Genomic DNA, 19018 nt, shown 5'->3' with positions numbered 1-19018 from the left:
TGAGAATAATGCAGTAAAAGAAAAAAAAAATTATAGACTCATTCTATTTATGAAGACCGATACAAAAATTCTACAATATATCTAAATGCAGCTCATATTTAGAAAATACATCAAGAATAAGTAGAATCCCAAGACTTAAGGATGGTTAAACATCAGAAGAATTTCTCAGTGTAATTTCTCTACATTAAGAAGAAAAAATCATATTATTTTGAAAGATGCAGGAAAACTTTTGATAAAGTTCAATACCTGTATATAATAAAAATTGCAACAAGTCAGTAATAAGAGAGTAATTTATTTTGAGCAAATGTCATTCTTAATGGAAAACTAGCTGCATTCATTCTCTTTAAGATTAGGATTTCCACTATCATTGCTACAATTTAACATGGTGCTGAAGGTCTTGGCCAAATGTTATAAGGAAAGAAAGAAATATTAGGTGTAAAGACTGGAAAGGAAAGATAAAACTTTAGAGAGGGAAAGTTAGTCTTGGAGCTTCTCCATTTAGTGGTCTGAATCTTCATCAGAAGGTCTTGAGCAGACTGGACCTCAAAGCTTTCATCTTCCTAGATGGAAAAAAAGAGAAGTGCTGATGAACAAAATCTGAACATCAGTTCTGGAAACTGAACTGAGACAGTCATGACATGTATCAGTGTAGTCAAAGAAACTACTCCAGGCTTGTTTAAGTAAAAAAAGGGTTTAATGAATAAATATATGCTTACAAATTATGTGTTGTAGTTTTAAAAATTGACTGCATGTCTCTTTGCTCCTCCTGTTTGACAGATAGCTGTGTCTTTCTGCTCCGTGCCAGCCATGCCCCTGAGGCGCGATGGTGAAGAGTGGAGTGAACAAATTTGGCTGCATTGGGTGCTTGGTTACCAGGGCTGCTTTTAACTCTGGCAAAATGAATATTGTCGTCATCAATGACCCCTTCATCGACCTCGACTACATGGTCTACATGTTCCAATATGATTCTACCCATGGCAAGTTCAAAGGCACAGTTAAGGCTGAGAAAGGGAAGCTTGTCATCAACGGAAAGCCCATCATCATCTTCCAGGAGCGTGGTCCCACCAACATCATATGGGGTGATGCTGGTGTTGAATATGTTGTGGAGTCCACTGGTGTCTTCACTACTTTGGAGAAGGTTGAAGGGTGGAGCCAAGAGGGTCATCATTTCTGTCCCTTCTGTTGGTGCCCCCGTGTTTGTGATGGGTGAGAACCATGAGAAGTATGACAGCTCCCTCAAGATTGTCAGTAATGCTTCCTGCACAACCAGCTGCTTGGCCCCGCTGGCCAAGGTCATCTACAATAACTTTGGCATTGTGAAGGGACTCATGATTACAGTCCATACCATTACTGCCACCCAGAAGGCCCCTCTGGGAAGCTGTGGTGTGATGGCTGCAGGGCTGCCCAGAACATCATCTCTGCTTCTACTACCGGTACTGCCAAGACTGTGGGTAAGATCATCCCTAAACTGAATGGGAAGCTTGCTGGCATGGTCTTCTGTGTCCCTACCCACAATGTGTCAGTTGTGGATCTGATCTGCCACCTGGAGAAAGCTGCCAAATATGATGACATCAAGAAAGTTGTGAAGCAGGCATCAGAGGGTCCCCTCAAGGGCATCCTGGGATATACTGAGGACCAAGTTGTTTCCTGTGACTTTTAACAGTGATACACACTCTTCCACCTTTGATGCTGGGGCTGGCATTGCCCTCAATGACCACTTTGTCAAGCTCATTTCCTGGCATGACAATGAATTTGGCTACAGCAATAGGGTGGTGGACCTCATGGTCCACATGGCTTCCAAGGAATAAGAGCACCCTGGACTACCAGCCCCAGTGAGAGGAAGAGAGGCCCTCAGCTACTGGGGAGTCCTTGCCCCAAATCAATCCCCCATCACACTGAGAATCTCCTGATCTCTCATTTCCATCCCAGACCCCCTGGAGAAGGAGAGGAGGGGCTTAGGGAGTCCTACCTTGTTGTGCACCATCAATAAAGTTCACTGTACCCAGTCCCCCTGACCCCCACCACAAAAAAAAATTGACCAGATGTTTTAGCTTAGTTTCATCAGTATTGATGATATTATGGCCGAGGTACATTCTTTAGAGTGAGTGACATCTGGAGTTGGTTTCAAACAACCGTATTCTAGGTGTTTTATGCAGAAAAAAGAACTTCACATAGGAAATTTTGGATTTTACAAAATCACTGGAAAGTTTAGAGAAGCAGGTTTTAGACTGCAGGTCCAAGAATGACTCCTAGGAAACTCCAGAACTGGCAGTAATTGTGTTCAAGAACTCACCACTATGGCTGTTATTCAGAGTTCAGGACAGGATCTAAGTCTCGGCAGCAGCCCTTGCTGCTTTTCAGATCCTGGAAGAAGGAGCCTGCTACTTTTGCCACTGCAACTCGGTCACGTCATCCCCAAAGACCGAAGATGGACCACTGGCATTTCTACAACCCTACGTGCACATGGAACACTGCCAAAAGGAGCAGGAAAATGACTTTTGTTTCTCCTTTCCATCCAAATTTCTTTCAAGTGCATTTAATTTTGGGGACCTATTTTATATGCAGAACTCTGGTTTTTAGAGTTTGTAGATTTCCAGTCTCTGCAATAAAGAAAAGGATAATCAGAGCCAGATGCATAATTTGCAAGGCTCAGTGCAAAATGAAAATGCAGAGCCTCTTGTTCAAAAAGCAGGGAAAATAAGTGCCATTAAAGATACTAAAATATAAAGATTTTTCTTTTTTTTCCCCAGGGTCTTCTTAACTTGTCATGGTGTTTCTATTTTCTATTTAATGTTGTTCTAAGTAAAGAAAAATTAAAATAGTAAGTTATTAGCTTAGATTATGTTTATCTTTTATTGTACAGTGCCTGTTTTTAAATGCAAATATAAGAATGTTTAACTGCATGTGGAATCACTGAAATATACACTTCTACTTTGAAGCTCATACATGCACATGTATTTCATTCTTAAATGAATAGTGGAAATGCTGCAAAAAGTAACTCAACTGCTTTTATTTCACTTCTTGATATGCACACATTTTACCAATATTCTCTTCCTTCGACTTACTGATGAGTAAGACGACTGAAAGGAAAAGGAACTATGCATTGCCTTTCCTTCTATGTCAGCAGTACTACAGGGAAGTCACAAAAATAAGAATGCAATAGGATTCCTAGGTCATTTGTGTTTCTTGGAATGCCATTGCCTTCTTTCTGCATTGGAAGCAAGTCATGGTTTGAGTGGAAAGCATCCCGTCAGGATAGTCAACAGCCCTGCTTATGTAGTTTTGGCATACCATTGCGGTATATTGGCTTTGAGTCTTGCTGAACTACCAGGCATCACACATCCACCGGAATTCTCTTGAGTCTTGCTGAACTACCAGGCATCACACATCCACCGGAATGCTCATGGAGCATTGCAAATTCTGTATGGGAATGAGGCCGCAAGAAACAGCGGATGTGCATATTGCTTACATAGTATCTGTTCATGTGTACGGTCCTTTGCTCCATCAGACTTTACTTGCAAAACATAAGTTCAAAGATAAAATTATTTAAAGTTTTATAATGGCAACAGCAGAGCTCTAAACCAAATGTGAGCCCTTCTGAATACAGAGTCTGTGCATAGGTGGAATGTCCATGAGGCTGACCCTGGGCATAATAGAAGGAGGTAGAAATGAATGATGACTGCCAACTACTTTATCCAGTATAGAGAACTTGTAAACTGATGAGTGAGGATAGAAGGTGGGAGAAAAGAAAGCAGAGGGACAGAAAGAAGCCATGACTGTGAGAGAGCACAATTGGTGTTGACTTTCTAGTTCTGTGAAGTTATACTTCCTGTGTCCTGCTTTTTACCAACACCACATTGGGCAATGCAGCGAAAATGCAGCCCCACTGTTAGCTCATATTGTGATTTTGGGTGAATTAGAAAAAGGTACCCCTTTCTTAAGATACTTTACTGCCATCTGTTGGAAAACTGTCATAATAACTGTGTAAATTAATAGTGGCTATGATGAAAGGTGTCTTTTGGACAATGCTAAATCTGTATAAATGTAAGTAACGGCACTGGCTGTTACCCTCAGGGTCTCTGAGGACCAGAGCCACAAATGCTGATAACTCACAACCTGAACTTAGGACACTTAGAGGGCAGCAGGCAGGAGATGAGGTGGCTGGCCAAGGGATGACTCAGCCACACATCTGAATCCCAGCATTAGAGGCATTTAATTGAGAATCAAAACCAGTAGTGCCTTACTTTATATTGACTTGTCCCTGACATGGGGTTGTGATGGGGGCTTCTAGCTAGTTCCAACATTTGACAAAACCTAGTAGATGGGCAAATATTTCTATCCAGGAAAAGCCTTTACAGGCTAAAAAAATAAAATAAAATAAAATAAAAAACTTTTTTTTTTTCGCTTTTGGCTTGAGTTATATTAACTCTTGTGTTCCACACATCTTGTGCTAATTAAAAGGTCTGAACATCAGATTAATGTATCTTTTATTAATTAAAAAAAGGAGAAACTGACTCTAAATACAGTTTCTTTCAGAGGGTCCCTGGGGTGGGAAAACAATAAAAGGACTCCCAAGATACTGCTATTGGAAACCCTGTTTATGGCCAGGCCCTTCTTTGTAGACATGAGTAAACCAAAGTCTTGGAAGAGCAAGGGGCCTGCCTGAGGTCACATCATCTGAATAAACTGCAGAGTTAGGATTCTAAGTCAGATTTCCTAGTTCCTAAGCCAGGCTTCTTCTCAATCTCCATGACTGAGTAACTGCTTCTTTTTTCCTCTTCTTTTTCTTCCTGAAATTTCATGGATCTTTATTCAGACTCATAGAAAAAACACAAACCATTTCGCTAGCATTTGCCAAAAGGTCATCAGCTACTGTGAATATATTGTATTTAATGACAATTATTAACAATCATTTTTTAACTTCTACACTTACTAGTGACCCAATAACATCTCTTCTTTGTCACAGGGAACATTAAACTATACTCTTAAAAGCAGAGCATCTTCTCATGTATGAATAAAAACAAAATATTTCCCAAATACCATCTAGGACATAATGCTCTGAACTTTAGAAATTCAGTTTATTTTGATTACAGTTAATTCTTAATGTGTTAAAAGTCTTGTGCTGTTTTATTCTGTCAAATTAATTATTATAAATTTAATCATTTCAACAATTAAATATTAATTTTTCTTTATGTAATAGTTCTTATGTTTTTTCTGTCTGTCATATTAAAGACAGATTGATATGACCTAGAAAATTGATATGACTCTGTATGTTTTTATTTACAGATGAAAAAATACTAAAAGATTCTATTAATTTTATAGATTTCCCCCCCCACTTTTTGTTAAGGTTCAATTTACATACAGTAAAATTCATTCTTTTTAGTGTATGGTTCTGTGAGTTTTGACAAACATAAACAATTGTGTACCTACCACCACAGTCAAGATATATAACAATTCTATCAAGGCCTCTCCCCACTCCAAAAAAATCATTGAGCACTCAGCCACAGTTAAATATATCTTCCTTTTGGGATTTGGTCCAAGGGCTTTCTACTTCCTTCACTAGACATCTGGCCTTTCCCAGGAGCTTTTGGTCATCAATAGCAAATCTACTGTGCTTACAGTTTAAGGGAAAGTGCTGGATGCAGCACATGTAAGGCCATCCACCCAGATTCTCAAAAGGCTCTCAACCTAGGGGGACATAGCGAAGAGGGGACAGAGGGGACCAGCAGTGAGTCACTCCTGGATTTGTGAAGAACCAAAAGTTCCCTTCTGCTTATCTGATCTAGCCACCCTGCCCTTCTCAGCTTCTTCAGATACACACAGACACACCTACACACAATACACACGTGCAATTATTTACATGCAAATACACAATATTACCTCTAATATAGAGATACACATACATATACATGATCACCCCATACACGAATGCTCACTCACATATAAAGAAGCTCCAACAGACATGTACATATATATGTGCACGTGTACATGCATGTGCTCATGCACTGTTTCTGAAAAAGTTGCACCACTTGTGAACATTATCTGCAATTTGTTCCTCCTGTTGCTCAACTTAATACTTCCCCATGCCACAGGGTGTCAGATGCTGCTATATGTTGACTCTTTAGGTCTTCTGTGTTGCAATGGGTAATGGTGGCTGAAGGGCAATGTGTGATTTTTAACTGGTTTAGGGAGCTCGTGTCATTGAGAGACATGAGGAGCTAGATGCTAGTTATGAGCAAGGTGTTGGGAACTGGTGGGACAGTAGGATGTGGGAAAGTGAAGCCTCTGTGACTCTTTTCATAGAGTTGGATCACTGTGCGGAGAGAGTTGTCTGCCAGAGATGGCCATGGGTGTGTCACTCTATATCTTTTTGTATTTGTATTTCTAGTTCTAAGAAAACCTGAATTGTGAGGCTTAGGTTTTTCTGTATGATCAGTGGGATTCATTTCAGTTCGCACATGATGAACTCTTCATTGAGAGGAAGGGTTTTGAGCACCTGTGGGTTAATCAGCTGATCTTTCTTGAATTCTGTACTGTGAGCCGGGGAGTGGGCACATTCTGCCTGGGTGGAGTCAAATTGATCCCAGTCTCTGAGGAGGAGGAAGCACCCTGCTTATATAGATATAGACTATCTCTGGAAGGATAAACAGGCATTGTTAATATGGATTGCTTGAGGGGAAGAAAACTGAGTGGTTGGCATCAAGGCCCTGTGATGAGATGAAGAGGGCTCTAGGAATTCAGTGGAGGAGTGTTACAAGAGATGGGGCATGAGCTGGGCCTTGAAGGGTCAACAGGTGAAAGAGGACAATTAATCTGGTATTAGCTTGGAATCTAGCCTTGGCCCTATCTTCAGAGGCTCTACCTGGAACCCAGGTAAGAATGTATAGGTGGAAGGTTAGGAGGAGCTGTCCCAGTCTCCTTGCTTATATATGTCAGGCCAGGTGAGGGTCCTTACATCTACATAACACAGTGCCCTACCACTCACTATTTTTCCCTTGGGGTCCAGACCAGGCTAGTTTAGAAGGAGAAGGTGGGGAAGCTCCTGCTTCCTGAGTTTTTTTAGTGGAAGAAGGCTATTGGCTCAGGGATTTTGAGACTCAACAGTAGCTCTTCTCTTTGGAGATACAGGTCTAAGTTAGGGAAGCAGGGCCCCAATCTAAGGCCTGAACTGCTAGGGCTGTTATCAGGATCAGGCTGTTATCATTATATATGTTAGCTGACATAAATCAGAAAAAATAGGGTGGGAAGGGAGGTGCAGAAGAGGACCCATAAGTGATTCATTTGGGGCTTTCCAAATTCTGAGGTGGGGTGGGTTATGGACATTTTTGTCCCAAGCAGGGTGTCCCTTCAAACTGATATTTTAAAAATATTTGTTGAATAATATTAAGCAAAGGGAAGGAAACTGATTAATAAGAATTCTATACTTTTTTCTTTATATTAAAAATAAAAGATTTATTACATGTATCATATATATCATTGCATTTGGGGGGGTTAATTAATTAATTTTTTATGGTGACGTTGGTTAACAAAATACAGTAAGTTTTAGCTGTATATTTTAATATTAAGGCATATATATATTTACATTGTGTGTTCACCTCCCATAATTAGATTTCTTTCTGTCATCACATATTTGACCCCTTTTACCCCATCTACCTCCTCCCCTTTCCCCTCTGGTAACCACTAGTCTATTGTCCATGTCCATGAGTCTCTGTTTGTTGTCCTACTTGTTTTTTTGCTTTTAAGTTTATATCCCACGTATAAGTGATACTATGTGGTTTTCAACTTTTTCTGTGTAGCTCATTTCGCTTAGCATGTTTATCTCGAGGATCATTGCATTTTATACAATATGAATTTGTTTTTATTTCTCAGTTTTTCTTTATTGATATCATTATCCAGCAACACTCAATAGGTATAGAGGTAACTAATAAGATAAAGTTACAAAGTATTTTTCAAAACATGCTTAGTGATTTTCTGGATTTCATGTAACCAGAATGTTTCAGACTTTCAGTAGTTTGAGGTTTTTGTTTGTTTTTTTTATTGTTAAGGTGTGAGTTCGTGTATATGTACATGGGCTTGTGAGGTTTGAATCCTCTCTTTTTCCAAAGGAGGGAGACCTTCATTTTATTGAGATATAATTGACATATTATATTAGTTTCAGGTGTACATGATTCGATATTTGTATATATTGTAAAATGATCCCTACAATGAGGCTAGTTAACATCCGTCACTATATATAGTTACAAAATTTTTTCTTGCGATGAGTACTTTTCTTTAAAATTTATTTTCATTATAGTTAATATAAGTATTATATTAGTTTCAGGTGTACAACATTTATATACCTACTGAAGTGACCACTATAATAAGTCTAGTAACCATATTATTGACTATATTCCCTATGCTGAATATTACCTCCACCTTAGCCTTCTTATTGCTCCTTGAACACTCCAGGCACACTTTTGGCTTATACCCTTTCCTGGAATTATCTTCCCTCACATGTCTACTTGCTTTCTGTCATGTCCTTCATGCTGATATGGTGCTCCAGGATGCCATTTATTAAGAGTATATGATGTCCTAGATATTTAAAATTCCTTTTAAGATTAATTTATAAATCTTGAAAGCAATCTTGTGAAAGATAAGAATGATTATTCTTCTTCCAGAGAGGTTAACTGATGTGACTTAGCTCACACAGCTTAGAAGAGTGGGAGTGAGGATTTAAATGTTAAGAGCATCTGGCTCCGTTTTTTTTTTTTTTCCTCTTCTGACTCTCGAAGAAGCAATCCCTCTGCCAAACACATTTCCTATTGGGAAGGAGATCACTTTACAGTTGAGTATTCTGGGCCTCTGAGCAGTTCCATTTCCCAGGGCAAATTAATACAGTCAGGCTTTTGTTTCTAATTTGTGTTTTATGAGTTGAGCTAGTGTGAGAGGTCTCTCAGCACTTGATCACCCTAGACACATTGGATAAAAAGTCTCTGGACTTTCAAACTGAAGATATTAAAGCCTTTCCAACTCTCTTCTTCTAAGACTATTCTAAGATGTGGGTCAGATCTTGTCACTCCTTGGCTTAAATTTCTTTATCACCCACTGACATGCGCACTTTACAGGACAAATTCTTTAGTCTGTCATTTGAGGCCTTATCTGCTCTGTCCCTTTCCTCTTTCTCTGGTTTCATTCTCTTTTAATTATCCATCTCCCATTGAAATGAATTACTTGTTGTTACCTGAATGTAGCATTTTAATCTGTCAGTCCTTGTTGCATATCCTTCCTGAACCATCTTTTTTCCCTCCCCTTTTAATCTTTTTGATGCTTTGGAACTCAAGTCAAGATTATATGTCCTTCTGGAAGCCTCCCCTGACCATCTCCCAAACTGGAGAGATGCCCCTCTTTTGTGTTCTGTAACTATTTAGCTGAGACCCCTCTACTGTCTGTGTCTCCAGCATACAGGATAGGGTGGGACATTACCCTAAATGGGCTTTGTGAAGCTACTTTCTCCTCCCCACTTTTCTTCCACCCGTTCAGGCAGGTTTCATACAGGGAGGAGCAGGTGCTATGGTTCCGAGTGACATTGGCTATGAACTCCAGGCCACTCTCCCTAAGGGAACCAATGATTGAGACAGGTACCCAGGAGAGAGCCCAGAGTCAGCCCTTGGGGAAGCCAGTTGCCTTCTAGGGCTCTTAGTAGCAGCCTGCCAGAGCAGACTTTGAGCATACTTCTTGCTGGAATAATAATAATAATAATAATAATAATTATTATTATTATTATTATTCTTAATATTTATAGAGTGCCTTCTATGTTCCAGACTGACCACTTTACCTGTATGTATTTCTCTTATGTAATCTTCACAAAAACCTCGACTGCTGGAATTAGAGATTGCCCAAGGTCACACAGTAAATGACAGTCAGGATTCAAATCTGAGCATTCTGTTTTTAGAGCCTATGCTAGCACCCACTCTACTATATTACATTCCTTGCTTCGGATCTCCAGTTTCCTGCCTACCTTTTGTGGGAAACCAAATCAGGAGGTCCCAAGACAAGGATCAGGGCTTCTCTTCTCCTCATTCCCCCAAATCCCTTCTATCAGAAGTATAAGCTCAGGATGGATCTGAGAATTCTCAGATGCAGAAAGGGGGCTCCCAAGGGGTAGGGGCCTCTGGAGGCTCAAGGAGAGAAAAGGTGAGTGGGAAAAGGCCTGGCTGGGGTGGGGGCGAAGAAACGGGGAGCTGACGACGAGCCCAGGATTCTAGTCCAGGCATTGTCTCTTAGACTCTATATAACCTTGGGGGAAGTTCTTGCTCCTTTCTGAGTCTCAGTTTCTCCCTTCGTAAAACAAGGGTAAATATAAGACAGGCTGATCCACCACCGCCAAAAGCGGGGGCATCCTCAGCTGTATTGGAGAAAGGGCCGGGCACGGACGCCGAGGAGCGGACGCAGGGAGAAGGCGCTATCTGAAGTCTCTGCCGACAGCCTGGAGATGGGATGAGGGGAGCTTCCAAGCTCAGTCTTGCTACTCTATCCCTGTGACAGGGCCAGGGTTGAGCAGATCTCTGAACTCCAGCGGGAGGCGGAGGTGGAGACAAAGCAAGAGCTTGGGTACCGGCTGTGCAGGACGCGCCCACTTCTCCCTCACCTCCTCAGCCCTCTCAGAGGGAGTTACCGCCCCGAGAGAGTGGCGGTTGCGAGCGACACGGTAGTGGCGGGCCGCGCTGCGGCGACCGCCGGGGAAGCGGTGGCCCGCCGGGTCCGGAGAGCATCACGTCATCCTTTCCGCCAGACGCCTGCCCCCTCCCCGACGGCGCGTGCGCAGGCGCGGCGGGGGGGGCCGCGGGGGGGGGCTCTGCTCCGCAGCTCTCCGCCCTCCTGAGGGCTCGCTCGGGCCGCGGCGCTCTCCGCTGGCGGTAGCGGCGGCGGCGCGGAGGGGAAGGCGTCCAGGATGCGGCGCGGGGCGGCCCGGTGCCCCCCTGCCCCGTCACGGCAGCCGCAGCGGCCGCGGGGACCGGGCCAGGGCCGGGGGCGGCGGCCCGAGCCGCGGTAGCGGCGGCGGCGGCGGGAGCGGCGGCCTGAGGACCGGCGGGCGGGCGCCCGGGTGCGGGGGCTCCGCGCTCCGCACGGCCCGGCCCGGCCCGACCCCGGCGCCATGAGCGGCAGCGGCGGCGGCGGCGGCGGCGGCGGGGGCTCGGCGCCCAGTCGCTTCGCCGACTACTTTGTCATCTGCGGGTTGGACACCGAGACCGGGCTGGAGCCGGACGAACTGTCGGGTGAGTGTGCGCCAAGTCCGAGGCCGCTTCTCCGCGCCCGCTGCGGCCGGGGACCCCCGAAGAAACCGCTCTTCTCCCCGGCTTTGTCCCGGGAGCTTGGCGAGGGTCGGTCGGAAGGACCCAGGGCCGGCGCGGGGGAAGGGAGCGGCGGGCGGGAGGAGGGGAAACGGGAGCAAAGGGCTCTGAACCTTGAGGAGTCCGAACGGCCTCTGCGCCCCTCTGCGCCGTGGTCGCGTCGTCTCGGACCATTAAGAGGGAAGGGTGTGTGTTCTCACACCCTTCACCCTGGTGAAGGTTGTGTGACTTAGTATAAAATAAAGGGAAGCCTGTTGTCGAACACCCGTTAGGAGGGAAGAAGGCATCCTACGTCCTACTGAAAGTAAGTTCTACCCAGACTTAAAAAAAAGAAAAACGGCAAAACAAAAACTTCTTCCCAAGGGGCCTGTGATAACAGTTCCTCAAAATCGTTCTAACCCAGCCCCGGGCCGGGCCTCTTGGGTTGATGGGAAGTAATAAAATGAACTTGGGCCACACCTAAGAGAGTGAGAACTCCCTTAGTTCTAGAAAGGGCTTGCTTGTATCCTGGGGCCATGCCTTTTTTTTTTTTTTTTAATGAGAAGTAATTTATATCCGTTATGAGGCCAGCGTCATTTGAGAATAAAAGGGCAGCATCCTAGTTGGAGAGCCTGGGTTGCAGTAGTGATGCTTTGGGGAAGTGGTGGAGTGGTGGGGAAGTGAAGATGGGGCCCGATCAGATTTGGCATTAATTGGAGAGGGTGTCGGAATTGTAAAATCCCCGTGAATTCCACTGCACCGTCATCAGAGCCTTTTAATTACAACAGTTTTGAAAAAGTTTTTGTTCGGAGTGTCCAGTTTACAGGTTTCAAGTGGATGGAGGCTTGTCGTGTCATCCTGATTTGATGGTACTCTTTCCAGTGTTCTGTCATGATGTATTCACTGTAAAGTTTGTCTCCTGAAAGTAATGATCCTGTTGACTAATTTTACTTTGCCTCAGAGATGATACGACGGGTTTGTTTGTTTATATGTTTTTGTCACCTGGAAAATTTTAGTGTTTCTTACAAAAAAAAATTAGGTGCATACTTCAAATGACAAAAATGGTCTGTCTTTTAAAAAGTGAAAAATTGATGACCTTTAACAAGGTCAGAACAAATATACAGTTTTCTCAAAATTGAGAGCAGGTGGATAAAAAATCATGCAGCAGTAATACAGTTAATACTAGGCCTTTTGTTTGGGATTTTTTATTGTTTCGAGTTCACTTTTTTATGTCTTCACATTCTTATACAGATGTTAATTTTTCATCTGTTTCATATTTATTATATTTGTGACTCTGTGATGTAGTTGTTGGAATTTGGTTCACGGTATTGGAGCTGGAAGGGACCTCAAAGAGGAAAATGAGGCTTAGAAAGGACAGTAGAGCCAGCATCCTTTTAGTTAATTGCCCGACTTTTGGTCCAGTGCTCCTCTCATGACTCTAAACTGCATCTCATTGCTTGGCTGGGTCTTTAGAAAACACTAACATGTTGAGAAAGACTAAAGATAACAGAGTTCTCCTCTGTAAAAGAAACTTTAAGTTGGTGGAATAAACCAGTGTTATTTTTATGCTGTGCTTTTTGAATGTCTATTAAATTATATAGACATTTGATTTTTAGAAAATAAAGAGGACGGTTTGCAAATGATGAAGCAGAGAATGAAGCTGGAAAGTGATTTGTTAGTGAGAGCATGGATTTGGGGGTTAAAGGTTCCCCCACTGCTATTGACTGTCTCTGTGACTGGGGGCAAGTTGGATAACTCATCTATTAAAAGATAGATTCTCAAAAATGTTAATTCTCTTTAAGAAAATATCTGTTAATTATCTGGTTTTTCAACAAGCTAAAATTATATCCCTATGAAAGCTTATTGGGAGGATAAAGAAAGGAATATGAGCTGTATAAAATGTGTAAAGAAGGGTATTTTTTTCTGTCTTTTAAAGTGTGGTTACAGTAATGGAATACCAAGACCATTTATTCAATAGGTGGCCTTTGTTAGGATAGGCACTGATTGAAGGATTTCTTTTTTTCCTTCATTTCATTTATGGTGGGTTGGTAGGGGAATCTGGACTACTCAGAGGAAATCTTTGAATAAAACAAAACAAAACAATACAAATAGCTGTTTGCAGGTCAGTCTTGAGACTCTACAGGGTTTATTTTCTCTGCTCAGCCTGCCTTATAGCTCCCAAACTGGTGATGTCATAGTAAGTGAAATGACAGGAAATTGTGAATTGCACCCAGGTGCTCTAGGGAGGCACTGAGAAATCTATATGCTCTCCAAGCAAATTAAGTTAAATGTATCAGGTAGCTTTTATACTCTTAAAAAGTGAATCCAGAACAAGCAAGTTGAAGATGCTCAGTGTTCCTTCTGATTTTGTGGAGGAGGATTAAGACTCATTCTCTGGATGCAGGCATAGAGCTTGCTGTGTTGAATATAGATTTAGATAATTTGATTTTTATGGGAGTATCTATCTTTGTCACCTCTTCCCCTTTCTTACAGACTTAAGCATTTAGGAAAGTCATATAGTTATTTGTTGTGCAGAATACTGAGAAAGGTGTGACAATTTTGTTTTCTTGTTAGTTGAGAAAAGTTTTTTGGGTTGGAAGGAGAGGAAGGTAATCTATGAGTGACGTATAAGTCTAGCCAACTTTAGGAAATTGTGTCTGCTTGTTAGGTTTTTGACCTTGTCAGATAAATAAGCAAATCTGGAAGAATCACTTTTATTTTTATTGATTTTTTATTTGTTTTTATTTTTTAGACAAGGCAACCCTTGGTTGACCTCACAGATTGCAAGGACCTTGTCGGCTTACAATCCCTTATTTTTTAATTTTTTACGCCTGGTCTTCCTAGGTGGTCTCCCATCCAAGTACTAACCAGGCCCGGCCCTGCTTAGCTTCCGAGATCAGACAGGATCGGGCTTGTTCAGGGTGGCATGGCCGTAGACTGGAAGAATCACTTTTGATTTACATTTTCCATTATTGTTGGCCCATCTTAAGTGGGAAGGCAGATGGTAGTAGAGTCTAGTCCCTGTTTCATGTTAGGAAAGAATATAGTGTGTGAGTATCATGAGGGATATCTTTTTTTTTTTTATAGCTTTTTCTGATATAATTTTACACCAAACATTGACATGAATTGTACAGAGAATTTCACTATACCCATTTTCTCGGATTTACTGATTGTTAACATTTTGCTCCATTTGCTTTATCATTTTGTGTGTTTTTTCTCTCTAATATATACAAACAACTTTATTGAGATATAATTCACTTATTCGAAGTGTGCAATTTAGTGAGTTTTAGTATATTCATAGAATTGTGCAGTCATCACTACAGTCAATTTTAGAATATAGTCATCACTGTTTCTAAAACCCATACCCATTAGCAGTCACTCCCCATTTCCTTCTAGGCAACCACTGATCTCTTTTGGGTTACTAGATTTGCCTATTCTGGACATTTCATATAAATGGAATCATACAATATAGGGTTTTTTGTGATTGGCTTTTTTCATTTAGCATGTTTTTAAGGTTCATCTATGTTATAGAATGTATCGGTATGTTATTTCTTTTTATGGCTGAATAATATTCCATTGTGTGAATGTACCACATTTTATTTATCTACCAGTTGATGGACATTTGGATTGTTTATACTTTTTGATTATAACGAACAATGCTGCTATGAACATTTGTGTTAATATTTTTTGAGGACATATGTTTTTATTTCTCTTGGGTATACACCTAGGAGTGAAATTACTGGGTCATGTGACAACTGTATACTTAACCTTTTGAGAAATGGCCAGACTGTTTTCCAAAACACCTGCATCAGTTTACATTCCCAATAGCAGCATATGAAGGTTCTACTTTCTCCACATCCTTAGCAATATTTGTTATCTCTCTTTTTGAATGTAGGCATTCTAGAGGATATGAAGTGGTATCTCATTGTGGTTTTGATTTGCATATCCTTGATGGCTAAGGATAACTTATTTAAAAGGAAAAAAAAAAGGCTGTCTTTTCCCAGAGATAAAGTGGCTATAAAAAGTTTGATGAGCCAGTTTCAAAAAAGGAGTCAGTGTGAGCGAAACTTAATTTTTATTTTCTTCTACTAGTCTGGTCAATTCTGTGTAAATTCTCTCATGGTCATTTTGTGACATCATCTTTGCTCTGAAGCCCATATTCCTAGGTGAAGCAAAACTCAAATCCTAATAGCTTACCTCAGGCATCTGTGATACTTCCAGAGGTCAAGGTTGCAATGGGGGAAGGGGAGAGTTTTCCTAAGTTGTGTGTTTCCTTTTATAAAGTAGAGCAAATAAGAAGTCTAAAAAAAGAGACCAACATACAGAAACAATTACAGAGCAGCTCAAGGCAGTTTAAAATTACGTGCTAAGTTTAGTTAAGAGAGACTATATATTCTTAAACATACGAGAACCCCAGTTCATACTCCCTCAGGTAGGGAGGATCACGTTGAAGGATCATGTACTTTAATGACACTGGGGCTCTGTTCCTCTCTTCTTAGGAGGAAATCCTGAGTCACAGTCTCTGGTGGTTAAACCAAATTCTTTCAGACTCTGCTCAGCCCTTCCTTCCTATATTAAAAATAAAGTTTTCTTTGCCTAAGGCCTCCGTTGGCAACACCCATTTCCAAGTCCTGTATGCTTTTATAAGCTTGTTTTTTTGACTAACTCTGGTGGAAGGCGTACTTAGACTTGGCTTGTCTCCTCAATTCCATGTTGCCATGCCTGAATTTAAATTACTGTCAGGTGGTTTAAGACATCTCTCATAGACCTACGTATACAAGAGGGAACCTATACTAATCTGTTTTCGGTTCCTCTTGGATATAGTTTAGGATCTAGTGAAAGAGAAAGATGCGCCTTTTAGCATCTGGTCACTTTGCACGAAATTCATTGATTATATACAGGCTATCATTGCCAGACTTTTAGATTTACTTCTCAAAATTTATTAAGTAAGGCAGATATTGGTCAAATGTCTGTATTCCAGATATTTTATGATGGCTGATTTTAGTTTGCAATATATAGAACCCTGGACTGGGTTTATGAGTGGCAGAGTCTTGTCATGGTGGAAAATGAGAGCATGTACCAGCTCTCAAGCTGTGTTCAGTATGCTTCCAAGGGATTAGGTATAACTCCAGGAAGTAAGATGGAAGGAAGTATAATTTAGACTAGCAGTCTCTAAACTTTTTGGCTCCAGGGACCGGTGCTTCTATGAGAATCTAATGCCTGGTGAGCTGAGATGGAGCTGAGGCGGTGATGCTAGTGCTGGGGAGCAGCTACAAATACAGGTAAAGCTTCGCTTGCTTGCCTGCCTTTCACTTCCTGCTGTGTGACCTGGTTCCTAATATAAAGTTTCTCATATAAAAAACTTAGGTTATTTGCTTGATTGTCATCCATCGAATCTGTCATAATCAAGTTTCTCATATAAAAAACTTAGGTTATTTGCTTGATTGTCATCCATGGAATCTGTCATAATGTCCTGTTAAAGAGAGCTGAGTTAGTAATCTTTTTCGTTCATTAGTGTGATGGATAAGTTAGGTGAAAATTTTGCTAGGCCATCTGTGGTCGACTGTATGGGCTGAACTAGCTGGGTTAGTGTAAAATGTTTTCATGGACTACTGAGAGGTCTAAGCAGGGAGAAGGTATGTGGAGCTCTCATTAATAAAGCTCTCATTAAGCTTTATTCCTCTGTGAATGTGGGATTCCTTGATTTCTGAACTATTCCCAGTTGGCAAAATATGAGTGTGCATTCATTGATATTGGTCACAAAATAAAAAAAATGTCAGAGCTAGAAATCAGAGATAGTCTAGCTACCACTTTTGACAGATGGTAATGATTAATATTTGTAAATGACTTTATAGTTTTGCAGCATAATTTTAAACAGTTTAAAAATTTTTTCAGCCCTACTTGAAATACAGTTTTTTGTCTGGTGTCACCCAGCAAGTTAGAAAGAACTATTAGAATCCAGGTCTTTTATATGCTGGCTCACCATCGATGAGATGATTATTATTTTAATTTATAGATTTGGAAAAACTGAAGCAATGGTTTAATCATTGAATAGCAGAGTATTAAAGTGTTGTGGCCTTCTAAATTCATTCGTTAACCCACATTGCAGTAGAGGAGCTCCGTCACTTGCTTTTTGAATTGTAGTTAAGGTTGGTTGTTATTTTATATATGTTTTTTCCTGTTTCCCCACTCTTATCAGTTCTGGAAATGTTTTTCTTAAAACAATTACTAGGGTTTTGTTTCTATGAAGCTCCCTTTTTTGTGTGACTGTTTCAAGATGTTTATGCTCTTTGAGGTCTGTTTTCTTTGGAAAAAAAAAAAAAGATTTGCATCTGCTAACCTCAGAAATTCCTCGGTTTGCATCTTTTGTGGTTGAAGTCCGGGTGCTGGTTGTGACTTCTGGTTTACTGTATTCTTTATAATGAAAAAATATAGGAAGCAACAGAGAAACTTTCAGGATTTTTTAAAGGCAAGAAGAGAGAAGAGGAAATGATTTAGAAATAATTATCATAAACCACGATTTACAGGCCTGCCTCAGAGATATTACGGGTTCATTTGCAGATTACCACAATAAAGTGAGTCATTTTCTGCTGGTGGAGGGTTTTGCCTTTAAAAAACACAGCATCTGTATAACACAATAAAATGAAGTGCAGTTAAATGAGGTATGCCTTATAAGTGGATAAACACAATTTATAACAAATAACATGCATTTTTAAAATAAAACATTAGAATTACTTTCCAGGAATGTCAAAGGACTTGATTCTTTTTTCAGTTGTGTCACCGCTGATGTTCTTTTCCTTTTGTTTTTGTAGTTTTAGAATAATGACTCTTTAACAGTGTGTTAGCCTAGTTAGGAAGATAGGTATTAAAGAGTATTTTACATAGCATTTACTTGATAAAGATTTGTTATATTAATTATGAAAAGATAGAGGCTGCCTGTTCAGATTTTCAAAGAATTGTATGTAGCTATACATATAGAAAGATTGATCTATATTATGTATTTCAGATATAAGACACAATACTTAACTTTTTAAAACTTAAATAAGCCCAATTCCACAACTCCTCTAAGTACTGAGTAAGTAAAAAATGTGGGGTCTGTAGAAGAGAGAAATAGCAGTGATTATGGGAGAGGTATTTTGTACTGCATTCTGATTATTTTATAATTTTTAATTTGTAAAACTAAATTTTGTGATAGTTCAGATGAACCTGTACTTTTTTGTTGTTAATGAATCTCAGTTTATTTAGCCATTTCTATTGATTCAGGATCATAATCTCTTGTTGGGAAAAAAATAAAACAAGCATTTAGAAGTATTACCTGCCAAACTGACAACCATCCGGCTTTGCTGAACTCTAAGGTTCTGTCTGTCCCAATAATATTTCATCTCTTTCTTTGCTAAGTAATTACCTGATATTTTTCTCCCACCCCCATTTTCTCACATCTATATGAAACAGATTATTTCTCCTGCATATCTATTATGTGGAAAATGATATTTAAGCATTTAAAGTTTTATCTTTTAGAAGACTGTTTAGAGTTTTGTAGACGATTGTTGGTTGGCTGATCTAGCTCTGTTGGCTGCTTAGCTCATTTGGTTATGAGTGTGGTGCATTTAATGAGGCCAACGTCATTGAATTGGTTTCCATAAGGACCAGTTAGCTTTACGCACTTTTGTGCTAGCCCCAGCTGACTGTTCCTCTCACAAATAAACTGG

At 40.6% G+C, this 19018-nt stretch overlaps 1 protein-coding gene and 2 pseudogenes across 1 annotated transcript in view; 2 read left to right on the top strand and 1 right to left on the bottom strand.

Annotated features, from left to right (window-relative positions):
* The first annotated feature begins 823 nt into the window (after positions 1 to 823).
* Positions 824 to 2006, top strand: LOC120603120 (glyceraldehyde-3-phosphate dehydrogenase-like; annotated as a pseudogene).
* A 9095-nt stretch (positions 2007 to 11101) lies between these two features.
* Positions 11102 to 19018, top strand: part of DENND5A (DENN domain containing 5A) — a 77496-nt gene continuing 69579 nt past the window's right edge. The window contains 1 exon segment of the mRNA XM_039863542.1: positions 11102 to 11255. Coding sequence (XP_039719476.1) covers positions 11135 to 11255 — 121 coding nt within the window. The 5' untranslated portion in view covers positions 11102 to 11134.
* Positions 14129 to 14247, bottom strand: LOC120603290 (uncharacterized; annotated as a pseudogene).

Source organism: Pteropus medius, unplaced genomic scaffold, assembly GCF_902729225.1.
Source record: "Pteropus medius unplaced genomic scaffold, Ma_sr-lr_union100, whole genome shotgun sequence".
NCBI lineage: Eukaryota > Metazoa > Chordata > Mammalia > Chiroptera > Pteropodidae > Pteropus > Pteropus medius.
This window is presented reverse-complemented; position numbering and strand designations above follow the sequence as displayed.